This window comes from Thermobia domestica, chromosome 18, assembly GCF_964235325.1.
Source record: "Thermobia domestica chromosome 18, izTheDome1.hap1.1, whole genome shotgun sequence".
Classification (NCBI taxonomy): domain Eukaryota; kingdom Metazoa; phylum Arthropoda; class Insecta; order Zygentoma; family Lepismatidae; genus Thermobia; species Thermobia domestica.
In genome coordinates, this window is record NC_137471.1 from 128,393,018 (window position 1) to 128,412,660 (window position 19,643).

Consider the following 19,643-nt stretch of genomic DNA (forward strand, 5'->3'; position numbering starts at 1 on the left):
TGTATAGTGAAACATATTTGTCTTAGTTACAGTCCATTCAGTGAAAAGTGTCTAACTTTAGACCTTGGGTAACTTTAAGAAAATAACTGTATTTTGAAACAAACAAAACAAAACAAAACAAAAATTGTTGTGTATGATAACATACATATTTCTATTGTATACATGTGATCGTGTATTTTATAAATAATGAAAAAGTTTCTAGATTTTCGAAAGATCGTATACATAAATTTGTCTCTTTTACTTTGTGATTTATTTTTTTAAAATTTAATACGCTAATTACTTATAAAATAATACAGTACACTCTTTATACGAGAGGATGCTAACAATTTTTGCCTCCAAAGTCATAAAAAACTACAAATCACAGAGCCAAGTATATACTATCAAATGAAATCTTACATCGTGACGGAACATATAGCTTCGATGCTGACGCCCCCTTTAATCCCCCATTCATTCATTCATTCATTGAAATCTTACACAATTCTCTGCAAGATTTTGTACTCATTACACCAACGATAACAAGTCTTTTCATTCTGTCGGCGTAGAACTCAGGATCATGTGAGCGTAATCAAGAGCGAACAGCAGTCTCAAGCTCTGCATCACAGGTGTACTGTGTGCCCTTCAAATATTCCTTCAATTTTGGAAACAAAAAAATCATTAAGGGCTAGATCAGGGCTGTAAGGTAGGTGGGGTAGCACAGTGAACTTCATGGTTTCAAGAGCAGCTGTAGTCATGTGGCTTGTGTGTGGCCTTGCATTATCATAATGTAAGAGAACATCCACTTCTTGTCGAACTCTGTTGGCACGTGCCCTTAAAAAAATCTCAGTATTGGCACATATGACTCAGTTTGTACTTTTCCCGTTGTGCAAGAATTCACAATGAATAATACTTCGGGTATCCCAGAACACGCTCAGGAGCAACTTTTTTGCTGATGGCACTGTTTTGACTTTTTTGCGTCTTAGAAAAATTCCATAGAAAAATTCCATGGATTGTCTTTTCAGGGTTATAATGATCATGTGACTCATCACCTGTGAGAATTCTATGCAGAAATGCATCACCTTCAGCCTCGTACGCTGCAGAAGTTGTTGACAAATGTGTAAGTTTTGTTATATTTCTTCTGTCAACAGACGAGGCACCCAAAGGGCATACATCTTGCGGTAACTTAAATATTGAATAATGTGTGCCATCCTTTCACGTGAGATGCCAAGGGTATTGAGCAGTTCCTGCTGTCTGATTCTTCGATTCCGACGCATCAATTCATCTTCATCAGCACGTTGTTTGTGATGATCATCTGTCACACTCACTGGTCTTCCTGTATGGGTTCATCGTCAGTGATGAGGTGCCCGGATCTGCGTCCCTGGTCTTTCGGGCCCAGCGCCTCACTGTACTCACATCAACACATGCTGAATCATTCGACGATGAATGTCAATAGGTGGAACACCCTCTGCTCTAAGAAACTCTATCATTGCCGCTGTTTTAGCCGTATATCCAAATATGCTGTCATGTTTACACCTGTAGCTTCCCAGAATATGGTCAAACTGGCCGCAAACTTGGAACGCCTCAATGTCACAGACCATCAATCACACTGCTGCCCTCATTCGACGATTTCTGAAGGTACCCCCCCCCCCCCCCAAAAAAAAATAGCAGGCAAAGATTATCACCATGCACTCGTATTCATAACCTTCAGTCTATGACGATAAATGTAAGTACAGTTCTCAGTTCAACGAAACGTTCGGAACATTCATCCTATTTCATTTCCTTTCCATTTCCTCTAATTGACGGGAGGCCCTTAGTTGTGGGTTTATAAACATCTTATAGTTACCTTGCTAAGAGGATTTACCTGCAAACAGCGGGAAAGTATTGAGAATATTTTGATATCGATAACCCTACGTTCTAAATACTGTTCTGAAGTATTTCTTGGAATAACATGATGTACTTGATAGCTTGTTTTTCTATTGGAAATTTCATATATAGATAGATATCTACTCCTGTTATGCTGGTTGAATCAAGTGTTCCCAAATACGAATGAGTTCTGTCTACAAATAATAACAGTTCTTCTTATCTGCAATTTCTTTCTCGCAAACCACATTTGCCTTCATGTCCTTCATCTACTACAATATTAGGTCTTCCATTATAATTACGCCAGACCATCTTGTCTATCGACAAGTTCTTGTGGTTTTCATAAGTTTCCTACACTACTCCAGTTTTTCACCCAGCGATCAATGCATACATATTTTGAGCACCGAATCCTCTTTTGTCGTAATACTACTGTAAATGTAAATAAAGTTGAGGACAACCCGGAAGAATTTAGATAAATTATACAACTTTACAGAGCTACACTGAGTACTCACTGAATTGCTTCACCTACTTAATACTTTGTTGGTGCTCCTTTTGCTCAGAGGACGGCCTGGAGACAGTGTGACATGGATTCTGGTAGTTCCTGATATGTTTCGACGAGGATCTGATACCATATATTCCTGATAGTATCTCACAATGAGTTCACAGATGTTGTTGCAGGCTCGTGGTGCGAAGAGCTCGTTCCACAACATCCCATAAATGTTCTATAGGATTAAGAGCCGGTGAGTTAGGGTCCAATTCGTATGCTGCGGCTCCTCGAATGTTCCTTAAGCCAAGCAAGTACAGTCCTAGCTTGGTGGCACAATGAGTGTCGTCCTGGAAAATGCCGTCTTCGTGCGGGTAGAAGTGTTGCATTGTAGGGTGTACGTGATCCTGTAACACCTACAGTACACAACTTATGTCTCACTGTGGTTCATGAACACCAACAGTTCCAGTCCGTGCCAACAGAAGCAACCCCAAACCATACATCCGCTCCCACCTCCTGTACTGTTGGCGCCACACACACACACACACACACACACACACACACACACACACACACACACACACACACACACGTCCGAGAGGAATAGCACAAACCGTGGTTTATCGGGCCAACACACCCTTTTCCAAGCATCCACGATCTAATTAGCGTGTTCCTGTACCCAAAAGCGACGAAGTCGGCGGCAACTGATAGTAAGGAGTGGGTGACGAATGTGTCGTCTGCTGTGAAATTGCACGCGTGCCAATATACGCCGTATTGTTGCATGGGCCATGGGTGTTGTGCATCTACCATTGTATTAGTTCACGTAATTCCCGGACACTAATGCTTCGTTTGGCTGTCACGAGTTGTTTGACCTGACGCTCACCCCACGTTTTGAACTTCTGTACGCTCCTGTAGTTCTGTCTCTTGGAGACGGTTACCCGATTTTCTTCCCACTCCTTATACACCTTCACTATACAGGGATGGGCACATCTGACAAGTATTCCTGTCTGGGTTATTGGCGCACCTATTGCTCGGATACTCACAAACATGTCGTATTAAGATGCGGATAAATCCCGCCCACCTCCCATTATAACAGTGTACCGTCTGCAAACATGTAGCCTCGAGAGTGTTCTTTCTCTGCAAAACTACAAGTTGGGGTGGTCATGTAATCAGCTCGGCTGCTGGCCAACTTCCTTGTGTCGAGAGGTGGTCGTAATTCAGTGAGCACTCATTGTCAGTGTATAAAACTAATTGCGTTATACTTCCCATAATTTTAGTTTGGTTCCGGTTTACATCAATTAACCTTTAATGCTTACTCTAAGTTTATTTTTAACAATGATGTCATGTAAAATGTACAGTGTAATAAGATGTAAGAAGTAAGGCTTAATTATTAACCTAGTGTGTGTAATTTTCACTATTATTGTTTCTTTTACTTTTGTATTCATATATAAATGACGTGTCCACTTCATATGCATAGTATTACAGTGCTAAATGTATGAAAAAAGGACGAAATAAAAACAATACAATACAATACAATGAACAGTAAAATCTACGCTATTTGTTTCTGAAATCACAAATAAGGTACTGCTTTATTTGTGAAGAATTATAGAATCACATACGATATGACATATTACTTTTATTGCAATGTGAAAGATATTAAACAATATATTGTTAAAAATACCCACATTTCTTCAATGTACCATAAAAGAAGATATTAAGGAAAATAAGAATTTGTGTAATTTTATTATAACGTTATGTACTCTTTCTTTGGAAGCTAATAAAGGAATTAAAAGATTAATTAGAACCAACCAGAGGATGAAATTTTAACATAGCCAGAATTAAATCAATATACGTTATTATTATTGACTTAAAGTCGAAGAATGCAGGAGAAATGCAAGTAAAAGATTCGTTGAGAAAGACTGCTGACAGTTTTCCAGAAAAAAAAAGAGCCGATTTAAGGTCTGTTCGAGGGAACGCTGCAATCGGAAGACGCGTTTGGACTAATAAAATTAATTGGAACCAATTAACTAGCAATCATACTCCACGCTTGAAGATACAAGATTTGTAGAGAAAGTGGCTTTGCTGTTCTTAATGGGATCATAGAAATGGACTAAAAAGTTTCTTTTAGCAGTTATCTCGCCATTCACTTCACCGATGCAGAAGCTAGAGAGTGGAATAAAAAAAAGACTTGTATTGGACGTAGATGACTTTACAGCGTCCAGATTCAGAAAAGATCTGTTACGTGATTTCACGATGAATATATAAAATACTATATTGAATATTTTTCCAACCTAGAATAAAATTTTTGACATGAATCTGGATCCGAGATTGGATCGAGATCAAAGTATTTTAGGTCATCCCTGGCATTTATCTCTCTTTTCTCTCTCTCTTTGTATCTTTATCTCTTTCTGTCTGCCTGTCTGCCTTCTGTCTCTCTCTCTTTCTTTTTCTACACACACACACACACACACACACACACATATATATATATATATATATATATATAAACGCTAAAATTTTATACCATCCAAATATCGGCATTGGACATAGCCTGTGACATCATAAGGCTGACAGTGTTGACAAACCAACATAAAGCTTATTTTTTCAAATAGCACTACGTCAGGTTATTACATATTTAAAATCTACATGTTAAACGAGATTTTGGTAGTCTATACAACAGTAATAACGCAAATAAGACAAATGGGGCAATGCAGCACATCTAAAGTACTTTAGTTTCTAATACAGTGATCATGATATGAGATTTCAAATGAATAGAAACGAAGTTACAGGCGATTAAAATTTTAACTTTTTTTTTCACAAGCCTTTTTTTTCTCGAGAAACTGCTTAGAAAAGCTTTTCTCGAGTATCTCATCCAACTTTAATAGATGTGATCTTAATACCGATTACAGTAAATTTGATATTTCAAATCTTTCTGGAGATGTGAGAAAAACTGTTGAAGTTTCCAACACTGCTTAAAATTACATAATTCCAAAAAGTTATTGTAATTACACCTACTTGAAAGTTTGTTGTAATGTTATAAAAGCAAAGTAAATTTAAAGAAAAACGTATTAAAAGTTCCCACAAATGCGCCATTTTAAGCAATATATCAAAATTTACAATTTTTACATATATCTCGAATGATTTGAGACATCAAATTTCTGTAAACGACAGTATGATCTTTATGTCTATTAGCAACCATGTACGTATAGTAATTTAATGTGATACTTATCGATTCAGAAAGTAATGCCTCCAAGGTGATTCATTGATTTGTGTATGACAGATAGCACCGATACACATTATTAGTGGAAAGCTTGCAATCTCAGCTATAAATGGTGGCATCATTTTTCAACGTAGTCCCCATTACAGGTAACACACTTGCGCCAATGGGAAACAAGGTTTTTCATGCCGTTGGCGAAGAATTGCGGTGGTTGGTGGCGACACCATTGTCGAATTGCTGCTTCCACCTCCGCGTCACAACTGTAGCGTTGGCCCTTAAGATGATCCTTAAGTTTGGGGAAGACCCAAAAGTCGCAAGGCGCAAGATTCGGACTGTAGGCAGGACGAGGCAGAATGTAAACAACGCTTTGCCAGCAGATGGGACAACTTTGAATATTTTGGCGGAAGAGAGGACATATGGCGGCATTCCATCGACTGGCGCTTCGGTTTCGGGTCGTAATGGTATATTCACGACTCTTCGCCGGCGAGGAATGTTGCTGGGCGCACAACCTTCCGCAGTCAGAAATTCAATGACAGCCCGCTGTTTGAACCGTACGTCACCCCTGAATGCCGTTGATTGCTCCATTACTCTGGAACGAGAAGAGATAGGAAGACGAAGCAAGTGACATTCTATAGCTTAAACATCAGTGCATTAATGGTAAACAGTTCAAAATGTTTGCAGTATTATTGGCCAAGTAGTGGACTTGGAGGCGTTACTTTCTGAATCGCTCACGTACATTTTCGAAATAAAATCCTTTGAAAAAAGTCAAATTTTCAATTTCTTGTAACATCGTTTCTACTTTCTCAAAATAAGCCATATGATGACCGTCGTATTCGACATTAAGGTACTTTAGGTTATTGTGCCCCGTCCATCTCATTTGCGTTATTATTTACTGCAGAACTCTCCAAACGTTGTTTTTTTTCTTCTTCTATTTTTGTGACAATGTAGTGCCCCTAGTTCTCAACACTGCATGACAAATGTGGTATTGTATGTTTACGTTTTACATTAAATTTGAAACATGTAATAATCTGAAGTAGTGGCATTTGAAAAAATAAACTTTATGTTAGATTGGTAGCACTGTTAACCTTATGGTATCACAGAGTATGTTAAACAATATCCCCCTTGCGGATACTTTCATGGTGCAAAATTTCAGCCTTTTTTGCATTAGCTTAAAAAAGTTATAAGGGCGTATCAAGTTAAATGGTTCATCATATATATATATAGTTATATGTTTACTATTTTTCTTTTTCCATCGAACCCAATATATTATAGTTTTAGTCGAAGACGTGAACTTACACTTTTAAGTGCAGAAAAGCAAATATAAAAATAATTTTGATTTTGTCTTATCTAAAGTAATGTAAACAGTTCGTATAAAGTACTCCATAAGCTTTGAACGAATTAGTATGCAAGAAACTTGTCCAATAATTGCGTATTTGTTTCATAGTTTTTCTTAGTAAATAGAATATATTGAAAATCATTACACTCTGTCTCTTTACTTTTTTAATTAACGATCAAGGATTCTTTTCAGTGCTGAGGTTGTATAAGACATTGAATTGCTTTTGTCATGGAATCCAAACATCTTCCACTCTCTTCCACACGAAAAGCAAGAACACTGTCTATCAATAAAAACAAGATTAATAATTAAATATTGTCGTTAAACAACAAAATACTGCAATACACAATGTCAAGATTTAAGTTAGCATATCATTTAAGATTAGGATTATGTTATAGTTTAATCCATACCATACTTATCTTTTGCATAGTATAGCCTGAATGAGTTGAGATAGAAAATACAAAATAGTTCCTGCTCTAATTCAAAAATTCCTTTCTAAAATTCTAGAAAATTATATATACACACTTCTCTGTTTTTTTTTTTTTTTTTTTTTTTTTTTTTTCAGAAACACTCAAAATTCTTTTAAACTTGAAATTAAGGTTTTATATTCCACAGGTCCAGACTTACATCACCTATGTTATTAATAATTGATTCTTAGTATTTTTATTGTATTATTAAAATCTTAGATATATAATCTCTTAGTTGTCCTTATCCATATTATGATTGCCATGACCTTCAATTATGTTATAATTAATAATATTATACGTTATTACATATATTTGTTCACATAATTCATTAGACAGACCTAGATAATTTATTTGAAGTTAATGAATATTAATATTCATTGTATTTACTATGTTATTAATACAGGAGTTACATAAATGTGTTACAATATTTTTGGGGACAGATTTTGGGGACATCAAAATAAGAAAAAAAGCTCATATGGCAGTGGTGCCCACCCCCCCTTAATTGTCTATCCGTAGGTGTTCTTCCATGAAAAAAAAAATCTTTTCAATTAATTTTTACACTCCCTCAACCATATTTATATAGATTTTTAACCCCCCCCCAAATATTTCAATGACGCAGTTTGCGTCATAGCCCCCCCTTGTGGGCACCCCTGCATATGGACCTGTGGTCGGAAGTGCATAGTTTCGTAGTTATACGGTGCCCAAAACGCGAAATTAGTGAACCTAAAAAGTTCATAGTTAGTATCGGACCTATCGTAGTCGGGTAAAGACATTCTTTCACGAACTGGTCTGCCGTGTCGCGACAAAACGCAGTAACTTGAGTTACATTGTTTTGTCGCTATTTTTGAATTTCACGCACCGATATTTATGTTCACCAGGCCCAGCATTGAGCTGAGTCAAATACTTTTGAAAATATACCAAAGAGAATTTCGATGTAAGTAGGAAATTAGCCGGTCTGTAGCGACTTTACGGCTCTTTTTCTCAAAACTGCTCCGACAAAGTTACAGCGTTTTGTCGCGACAGGGCAGTGCTATGATGTGACCTATCCAAATATCCGTGTTTAAGAATGCTTCAGTACTTGCACACCAATTTTTACAGGTAGGTGGTGAGTGATCAAGTACTCCCAAAGAGCCTCTCTAAAAATGATTGTGAAAGTACCGGGGGTTCTGAAAGATGGATATTTGGATAGTTCATATACTACTTCTTCAATGATGTCTTGACCCAACTACAATAGGTTCCATAATAGTGGAGCTATGAACGTTTAAAGTTCACTTATTTCACGTTTTCGGCACCCTATAACTACGAAACTCGGCACTTTCGGCACTTTTGACCACAGGTCCATATGAGCTTTTTTCGTATTTTGATGAAAGGAATCCGTTCCCAAAAGATTGTGACATATTTATGTAAGACCCTGTATAAATAAGAATTGCAGTTGTTCAATGATATAATTCAAGATCTATTAATCCTTCATCACTTTTGGAGTACTTCATCATATATCAGTTGTATGTGCGTTTCGTTGTTTCTTTGTTTAATAATTAATAATATATGAGTCTTATTTATTATTATTATTATTATTATTATGAATTTAGTTAAACTTTGTAAAAATAAATAATCATAAAAATTTTTTCAGTGTTTAAACCATTTCTTACTGTAATTCCACCATCTTGCATTACTCAAAATTATTAACCTTATTTTTATTGATAATTACCTTCCTAACAATTGAATAAGTTTGTTTATTGCTCATATGTGTCATTCACAGCGTAACGATAGTGACCGTGAATTGAGATATACTAATTATATTGCGAATCATTTGCTTCCGTATACAACTAATGTTCTATAATTGATACAAAGGATATATAGATGCTACAGCGAAAATATTTTCAGATTTACTGAAAATGGTGGCAAGGTGGAAAAGAGATATGTTTCAAGTTTCCGAGATCTAGCCAACCAATATGATATAGTCATCAACTGCACAGGACTAGGAGCAAAATACATGTGTAATGATCATAAGCTGGTACCAATTCGTGGGCAAGTGTTTAAGGTAAGTTACTATAAATTTAATTTTACAGGTTCTAAATTATCACAAAATTAAATATTAAGTTAGCCAAAAAGTTCGTTTGATTTTCAGTAAGTTGGCATTAGTAATACGGTTTAATTTTCTCCAACTTAATTGGAAATAAGCTTTTTAAAATTGTATTGTGACAGTTGTCTTAAAGGGTTATATGCTCTCAAAACTTGTCTACATTGGTTCAGTTTTATGTAGCCATTATAAATGTCATGAGTGTAATGTCTTCTATAAAATATACCAATGCTTGATAGCAGATACCATTCACAGTTCAATTAACTGTGTTGAAGATAACATATACCATTCATAGTTCAATTAACGGTGTTGAATACCCGCACCATCTTGTTTTAACCCATTGATATATGGAGAACTATTTTTCTGTTTTCTTTGGAATAAGCTGGAATTTTATGTGAATAATAATACCTGTTACCTGGTTTTTGCGTGATTATTAGCTTGATCAATATTTCGACCACGTTTTTCACTGTGGCCTTCCTCAGGATAGAAAGTTCGCAGTTTGCAGGATAATACAGGTTCATGCGAGTATTTTACAGTATGTGGCAAAACAAACAGTACTAAAATTTGCGTACGGGTGGCGCTCAGATGCAATGTGGTATGAGGTGTGAGTGCCACATGTATGCTCAGTTGTGTGTGGACTAGCGTAGTGTGAAGTTGGTGCGAAAATAATACTCACAACAGAGAAGAAGGTACTTATTGTCGAGCAATATTTCCGCTCACACGGTGTGGGGCAGCGTCTTACTGCAGAAGATTAGCGTGGACATCTACTGTATTGCTCTGGAGTGTTAGTTATGGCATATGAAGATGAAGATTTCAGCAGCAACATATGGTTCAGTGATGAAAGCCATATGTACCTTGATCACTACATCAATCGACAATTGATTATTGACCCTGTCTTGCATGATTTGTGCGTCTTTGACATTACGAAAAATCTGTCGTTATAACAACAATGGATGCAGCAAGACGGAGCTATTGCCCACACTGCTCACAAGAGTTTGGACATCGCTTGATTTCCTGTGGAACGGATTTTCCTTCCCACTCCCCTCACCTCATGACTCCAGGTGCTTGCATACGGGGTATGCTGAAAGAAGCAATTTTCTGAACAGATAACTTCCTACCATTATACCGGAGTTAAGAGAGAAGATTCGGTCATTTACTTTGTCATTCCAACAAACTGTGTTCATTAACATGTTCATCGATCTACAGGACCGCTATGAAGAATATGTGCGACATAATGTTCAATATTTTGAACACATGATGTACAGGAATGATTCCTTGTAAATTTACAATATGTGTTGAGTAACATTTAGTTGACATCCATTTGACAACCTTTCTTATGTTTTATTATGTTGTACAACTAATAAATAAATGTCAACGATTTGATTTCAGTACCATTTGTTTTGCCGTATACTGTAGATTTGTATAATTTTCTCCTTTTCTTTTCTTTCGTATCTAATTTATATCTTGAAATGAAATGAAATCTTTGTTTTACGTCCCACGGTTATGCCGGTTAGGCTAAAGGAGACGGTGATGATGAGTAATGAATGAAATGGTGGAATGAAGAAAGTGGGAGGAAACGGGAGAACCCCGAGAAAACCCACGAGCACGGTGTTTGTCCACCACAAAGTTCACTTGGCGGGGGCTGGGATCGAACCCAGGACCTCAAGCACCAGAACGCTCTACCACTGTAATTTATATCTTATTAAATAAATAAATAAATAAATAAAAAACACCGAATATAAAGTTTAACTTCCTTCATTAAACATGCAAGTCCATTTAATTGACTTTTACTAGACATCATTTCCAACAAAATTGCGGAAGATTGTACACTCAATGACAAAACTTCTTTTATACTATAGACAACTTACATATACTTCGGCATTTTTCTGATATAGTTTGAGACGAAAAATTCTATATGTATGAAGCGCAAAGAATGCTAATCAATCCACTTTGCTTGACTTTTATGTAAAGTATAGACAAATCTAAATTAATGGAAGAATTCAGAAAAGTTAGAAAGGAACAATAATTTTTTACAACTCCGAGGTTTTACTGATATTATGCATGTATAATGTGGTCTTCACTGATTATCAAGACAACCTTTATCGAAATTTAATCAGAGTAAGATAAAAAGGATTGCACGTAAAATTTAACAAATTTTATTATTCACATAGTACAATTGCATAAAATGAAATCTACATTTAACTTGAATTTTAGTAGATTTGACTTTATTGATTTTTACTTCAATTTTATTTAAATACCTCATATTTTATGAAAATTAAGTTTTGTTGTATATTTAATAGTGTTTGTTACAATATTGTTTGTTTTAATATTTAATAATCAATTTCATGTATGTGATATTAAATTCATATATAACGTAACTTAGTTTTGAAGAGAAAAGGGACATTTAGCTAGACTTGATCAAGAAGTCAATATAATCACATTATTAAAATTTCAGTACATTTGAAAGAGAACAGAATAAATGGGGAATTCAAAAAGTAAAGGCACATTTGAGAAAATCTATACTTACTCTAATGATAGAAAACTGAAACATACTTTATATTTCGACGTATCCAACCTGGACTTCAATACACTTTTCCTAACGTTTCACAAGTTTTTTGATTCCGTCAGAAAAAAAGTTTTTCGGCTGCATCTGTAACCAATTTTGCACCGCAGCAATGACATCTTCATCACTTTCAATTCAAGATGGAATACACTGAACCACGGCTGATGTTTAAAGTATTGGCGATTTCGTCCACTGTGATTTTTCGGTTTGCTCTCAGCATACTCTCAACGACATTCACATCGTCCTCAGTAATTGACGTCGATCGCCTGCCCGATCTTGTCTCGTCACATACAGAAGTTCTTCCCTGTTTGAAGCGCTTTATCCATTCGTAGATCTTACTTCGCGATAAATAGCTATGACCATACTGTGCTTGCATTCGACGAATAATGTCTGCAGGTTTCACACCTTCCGCATACAAAAAGCGAATCACTACTCTCATTTCCTGCTTGTTGCAGCTCGCCAATGGAGCTGCCATGTTTAACAGTCTCCTACACTCCAATGACTAATGCAGGAATACAAGCGACACGTTGTCTCGAAGTGTTGTCAACTACACTCATTCAGCGCTGGTTACTAGCAGTGTTGCCAATTCCTGGAAAGAGAAATTGCAAATGTGCCTTTACTTTTTGAATTTCCCTCGTAATAATTTTCCATATAAATCAATGGAATAAAACTTACACGCGTAGGTACCCAACACTGTACTAAAATACAATTTGGTTTGAAGAAAAAGATAAATGCACACCTATAAAAATGGGTGAGTACAATGAAAATATAATAAAAATACAATAGATAAACGTGAAAAACAAAAGAACTACTTAACTAAGTTAAAATTCACTAGTTTATCTGTGTTTCAATTTTAAATTTTTAGTCCATACTTCGATTGTCTATGCTAGAATCTTCGACAAAACACATAATAGGAACACATCAAACATTTAGAAACAAGAGAATTCACCTGTTTCGGGTTCCTCAAAATATCTATTTTTAAAATAAGAAACATATTTGGATCATTCTACAATTGCGTTAAAAATCCAAAAGAGTTAAGTTTTACACAATAATTTTATCAGTGAATAAGGTTTTATTTATTTATTTATTTATTTATTTTTTTTTTACAATTTTTTAGTCTGAGTCACATTGTATAATTTTACTATTTCCCAATACTGAGGAAATTGAATTGCCGTATTTAATGATCAAAAAGACAAAATATCTGAGCATTGGTGGTGACTTTTCAACAGATAATTTGTTGCATTCATTGTATATTTAGAACATTTGAACTAGTAGATGATAAATCGAGGAAGTGACAAGTACTCGTATAATCACAATTAGTAGGAGAAGAAGTTCGTAAAAATTTCTTAACTCATCCATATTGTGTATTTCGTTGAAGAATGCAGCATAGCCAGACGAAATATAAATTTAAAACTTAAAATTGCAACACAAATAGGTTAATGTATTTTAAATTGAGTTACTCGTACATGTTCCTTGCCTGAAGTTGATATTCTGATTATTAAACTGCACGTAATGTTACGACATTAATACTAGAAAAATACCTGAACACAAGATTTCACAAGATGTGAGCTAGTTACCAAAAGGAGTCACTTTACAGTGCTTCGTTCTTTATATACAAACGCACATTTTAAAGTCATGAAAAAACAACGAAAATAGCGTGAAGTAGTACGTTTTGAGAGGACAAACGGAAATAATCATTGTTTACTTGCTCACTGCAAATCGGAGACTGTTATTTTTTTTTTTCGTTACAAACATTGGTTGAGGAGTGCAAGTGGCGGCGTGATGTGGGGAGGAGTGTTTGTTATTTGTGTTTTTTTTTTCCCTAAAGATCTTTACATGTTATTTTGTGGCTCTGTTTTTAACTCACTTGGACAAAACTTGCATAAATTAAATTCTTGTGAAATAATCATAGTAAAAATGAGTCAAATGCTAATAATTCCCAGTAATAATATCTTTTGAATAACAGTTGACAATCATTGCCACTAATGTATAAGTTCTATATTATTTAACAAGTTATTATCAAGTCAATTACTATTTAATATCACCTTCAACTTTGTTAATAATTCAGGCCACCATTGTTCGTGCCACCATTTAATGTTCGCTATTAAAATAATCCATTAATACATTTCTAGAAAAAAATACAACTTCGTGACATATATAATGCAAATGGCGGAGATCTATCTACTTCATTTCAGGAAAAATATAGAAGGACATATTTCAATATTTAATCATAACAATTCCTGCTTATGGACTACTTTCACTTTTATGATCACTGCCGTCAAATGATCATAATAATACTACTGTATTACATACTCTACATTATTACATACATAAGACAATTAAACATTTTTAGCACATTGGAACATCACGTCTGGTGAAACTATGAGCACCGACAATGGTGAATAAATAAATAAATATTAAATAAATATCTATTTCGTCTTATACGATTATCGTTTATTTTCATTGACATGTATTGAACATATTTTTATTGAATTTAAGATTTTTCTTTTTTCATTGTCATTGAAGAGTGTAGAGGAACTGTCGCCTTTAAGCTAAATGAGATGCTAAAAGTTTTGCCTTAGGTTTAAGTTAATTTAATTAATTTAATTTAATTTACTTTCTTTTTACTACTCATATTCTAAACTACACATCAAAATGATCATATAACTCCTTGTAGTTGCTGGTTAAAATTAACTTTTTATTTATTTTGTATGATTTTCGGAACACAAGATCCGGCTCCTACTTATCTTTGTTAATAATATTATAGGTTCTATTATAGGCACTGGAGTTTTATGTTATTGTATTTATGGACTTCATCGACTCTCTCTCATTCTCGCATAGTTTAACCTAATTCATTCAATTATTTCACCGTAATTCAATATTATTTTTTCCTCCTTATCCTACAGGTGAACTCATTATCTTTTCTTTTATTTAGGTGAAAGCTCCATGGATAAAGACTTTCTTTTATGGGGATTATGATACCTACATAGTTCCTGGAACCGAAACCGTGACTTTGGGTGGAACTAGAAATTACGATAGCTACAACACTCAAGTTTGCAAACATGATAGTGCTTCCATCTGGGAACGTTGCACTCAGCTGATGCCAAATCTTCAGAAAAGTCAGGTGGTTAGAGAGTGGGTAGGACTCCGACCGCATCGAGATCCTGTGCGGGTGGAAGATGAAGTTCTGGAAGTTGGACTGCAAAAGCTAAAGGTATTTTAACACATAATTAAAGCCCTAACTTTAGATCAGGTATTTTGTTGTAGTCTAATTTTAGCCACAACATTTTTAGATTTTAAAAGTACAGTTCATTGAGCGTAAAGTATTTATATCTGGTGCGCCAACAGACTCACGCCCAAGTTCACCAAGTACGATAGCTGATTCTGGTTAGTAGAGGCCAGATGGCGGGCAAAATACCTATTTCTTAATGGTAGAGATATAATAAAAATAAACGCACTGAAGTTTATTTGCGGATCTGCTTCAATACCAACAAAATTTATTTTGCCTATTTCGCTCTATGTTACCTACATTATAGCTCTGATGCCTAATGTTGTCTATTCTTTGCATTTTCTTCAAAATGAGGACGTCATTTGCATAACTACATAGTTCTCGTGTTCAATAAAGACTTCTGGCGCCTCCTAGAAATTTAAAAATATTTTTAAAAAACCTTTGCCTAATTTGGAAAGAATGCCCCCTTAAAAAACACGAGTGAGTTATTGCGGTTAACAAAGACTTGGACAAATTAAAAGAGAATTGAACAAACTCAAAGGTACTAATCGACACGTTTTTTCATGTTTTAAATATGCTTCGGCTGTTTCCGTGTAAGATTTTGATTTCAAATTTTTCGATTTAGATGTGTGTTCTACGATCAAAGTCATAATTGGCAATTGATAACTTGATAATGTATCCCTATCATCGTGAATTAATGATTTCTTATGATTGACTACCAAAATGTATTAAATTAAAATGTACTTAAAGATTTATCTACTCATTCGAAAGTAATCAATAATTCCTTCTTTGGGACTGTTGCATAAAAAGTGCTGTAAAACTTTTAGATTACCTAGTTGAGGGACGGATGGATACAGCTAGAGAAGTGATAAATATATAAATGACAAACTCCTTAAAGATTAATCCTATTTCTACAAAAGCACTTATTCTCCAACAATTAGAATAAAAAATAGTTTTGCCGGCTTATTGCAACAATTACAATTTGCCAATAAAAATCTCCAAGCAACAGATGAGCGAATGAAGTCAGAATAGGTAAACGTGAAAATTTCTTGAGCGCTAACTACAATAACTTCATACACATCTAATATACTCACTTCGATGAAATCAAGACCATCAAACACCCTGTTAGTCTCTTCTACATCAATCACTACGTGTTTATCATCGAATCGATCTTTAACATCGTTGAAACAAGAAGAAACTGCCGCATCTATTCAGCTATTGAATAGGACCAGAATTGAACACAGAATATGACTCTTCTCTTGTCGTCGCTGGTTACCACTGTTCACAACTTGGATACGAAGGTTGATTTCTCATCCAAGAATAATTTATGAACCTATTAATACAATATTATGACCGTGAAACGGTGGTTGCTACTACCATCGCTACTGAAAAACAGCTTCATGATACGAAGAAAAAGAAGGTTGTCCATCCTTTGCGATATTCCTTTGTATATAGGCCATTATCCCCGACTGAATATTTGATGAGTATCCTTGGTGAAACATTACTGCTTGGAATGGGATTTGTTTGCCCACATTTTCACTAGACCAGTTAGAAGACCAAGGTCTTCATATACCTTCTCTGATCAGCTGTATATTTATTATAACAACAGTGAGCACTGTGTTGGAATATTTGGCAATGACTGGCATGGTACAGTGTCCCTTTTCACTGTCCAGGACTCCACGACACTGTTACTGTTGGGTGCAGAATCTTCAATACTGGACCAGTTGCACTGTTTACTTTCATGGAGTGGTCAATATCTAATTAGCTGCTTGGAATCAAAATACACCCAATCACTAGGGATTTTGATGTCATTTGCCACTGAACTCTTGATGTTATAATTTTCAACTTGAGATCCAAAAGCTTGCTGAGTTGTGGCTTAACAAAAGATGTAACGATTATTTAGAAACTGGACATATCTGTTATCTGAAAACAAGTCATTCCAGATATCTGAACAGAGCACATCTGAGACTGAAGATGATGCCTATTTTGAATATTTGAGCAGCAAATCTGATTATCCGTTAGTAAGCGTCGGGGTCGATTTTGTGTCAAAGCATTGTTTCCTCGGTGGTGAAAATGGATATGTAGATGCCGAAAACTATTTCTACCTCGAACTGATTTAATCATCCAAACAGAAGAGATGCTGTATTAACTGAATGATATGTCGAAAAGTGTGCCCATGACCAGAAGAAGAAAAAGACTGTTTCATATGATGATCTACGTCATGCGATGACCATGTACTTATAGATATATTTCTTCCATCCATACACTGCTCGTTGTAAGAACAAAACGTTGATACATGGATTGGGACAGCTCTCCGTCTTGCCATCCTTTTTAGAGGAACAGTTTAACGACCAGGGACTGCCTTATGTTTTTCCGATCGGATTCACATTTTATTAGACGCATTCAGCAATGGTGTCATTGTTCTTGGAAGCGACTGAAGAGGAACAACGCCTCTTTCTGTGGCTATGAACCGCAAAGTGATTGTTAGTTGCAGCATCCTGGAGTATGGTCCAGTTGCATTGTTCTCTTTCCTACAGTGGACCATGTTCAACTATCTAGTGGGGCTTAAGATATATCCTATAATTAGAAAGTCAGATGGTATTTGTCATTGTATTGCTGTTATCGTTATTTTGACATATATATAGTATTTGCATTGAACAAACTTAGATAATTAACCAAGTATTTTGTGCTCTCCTACATAATCTAGGAATTTAGACTTTATTTTGTTAGAAATTAACAATCTAATAATCTGTTATTAAGTATTTTATTTTGTACATTTTCTTTCTTTCTTTTTCTGCAGATTGTGCACAATTACGGTCATGGTGGATACGGTGTTACTACAGCGCCTGGTACTGCGAAGTATGCAGTATCACTCGCTAAAAAGCTCCATAGTGCATCTCCTACTTACCAATCGAGTAAACTGTAATAGCAGTAATACAGCAGAAGATAGTATACAAACACTTTAGTACATGTTAAAATATTAATTATATTGTTATATGTATTGTATGAGTCTGTTGAAATACATGTAAATAAGTATTATTGTTGGAAGTTGGATTTTCTATTTCTTGATTTGTTTCCTTGTTCATGAACGAAACGGAAGAAATGCATTTGAGGGATTTTGTTTTTTTGGCATATCTAAATTTTTAGACTACATTTTAAAGAATCCACTACGCTTCCTACTATTTTTTGTTGTGTGTTCGTAAGTAGCTCAATAATTAAATTCAATACATGACTTTTTGAAAGTAGGTCAGCAGGCGCACACTAAGAAATTTTTGTTGAGAGGGTCCAAGCTTGGTGGGGGGAGAAAAATACTACAAGCCACTACGTAGACGTAGTATTGAACGGGTATTATTCTGCACAGGTCGTTAAGTCCGAGCTTCGAGGGGCAAGCCAAGTGGAGCGAGCAATTAAGGCGATCTACGGTCAATCCAGCGTCCTGGATTACCTCGTTAATATATTCTCCAATTGAAGTAGCAAAATGAGGAGGTGCCCCATCTTGTTGAAACTAACATGTTCCCTTAACTCCTCGGGTTTTCAAAAGGGGAATGGACTAGTTTTTTTTAGCATATCAAGATATTGATGTTGGTTAACAGGTGTGTCTACACCAGCCCATATCATGACATGGAGAGGGTTATTCTCAACTTCAACATAAAAATAAGTGTTTTCATTTGATCAGAACACAATATTTCTCGCTCGGAAGTTTCGGTATCTGGCACCTTCAAAACTAAAAATCACATTTCCACGTTTCAGGATTGTGTCAAACGCCTGCAGAAGTGCATCACATGCCTTCTTCCTTTGGTTTAAGTCATTGTCAGATAATTCTTGAACAAATTTCCGTCGATATGGATGTAATTTTAAGTCATGTTTTCATGTGTTTGCACAGAGTTGACCGGGGTATACCAAGTTCCGCGGTCCGTTTACAAGTTTATTTCATTCGTAATGTTTTAACTGACACCGTGACTTCTCTGCGTTATTCTTCTCTTGTTGATGGTCTACTACTTCGTGGTTTATCCTTGATAGTACAAGCGGTACGAGACAATTTTGGTCAGTACACTGCACTTTTTGAACACAGGTTGCCAATTGGCTTATCTATAGTTGGAACCGACGAGAATGATTTAAGAAGGGCCGCCATTCAAAATTTCCTTTAGGATCCAAGATGGCGGCTATTTTACAAATTGGCAACCTTAGATCGAAATGTTGTTAATGTTGGCTAATTATATCGTGTTTGGAGTCGTTCAAATGTATTTCTGACTCGTACAGCACGAATCCAAAGTTGAATTGAGGACCAGACATTAATGTACACCAAATTATTAGGCCCTATCTTCGTCTTCTTTTCTAATGTATAAAGCTACATGAACTGACTGACTGACGATTGACACGATAAGTTGAAATTTTGCATGTTTATTATTTTGAAAGAGAAATCAATAGTAAAAT

General features: G+C 35.4%; 1 protein-coding gene across 2 annotated transcripts in view; it reads left to right on the top strand.

Moving 5' to 3' along the window:
* The window catches only part of Daao1 (D-amino acid oxidase 1), a 97,755-nt gene extending 79,498 nt beyond the window's left edge, over positions 1 to 18,257 (top strand). For both annotated transcript variants that reach the window (XM_081746151.1, XM_081746152.1), the window contains exons 5-7: positions 9,222 to 9,378; positions 14,916 to 15,194; positions 18,010 to 18,257. In XM_081746151.1, coding sequence (XP_081602277.1) covers positions 9,222 to 9,378; positions 14,916 to 15,194; positions 18,010 to 18,135 — 562 coding nt within the window. In that variant the 3' untranslated portion in view covers positions 18,136 to 18,257. The remainder of the gene's footprint in view (positions 1 to 9,221; positions 9,379 to 14,915; positions 15,195 to 18,009) is intronic.
* Positions 18,258 to 19,643: the final 1,386 nt, after the last annotated feature.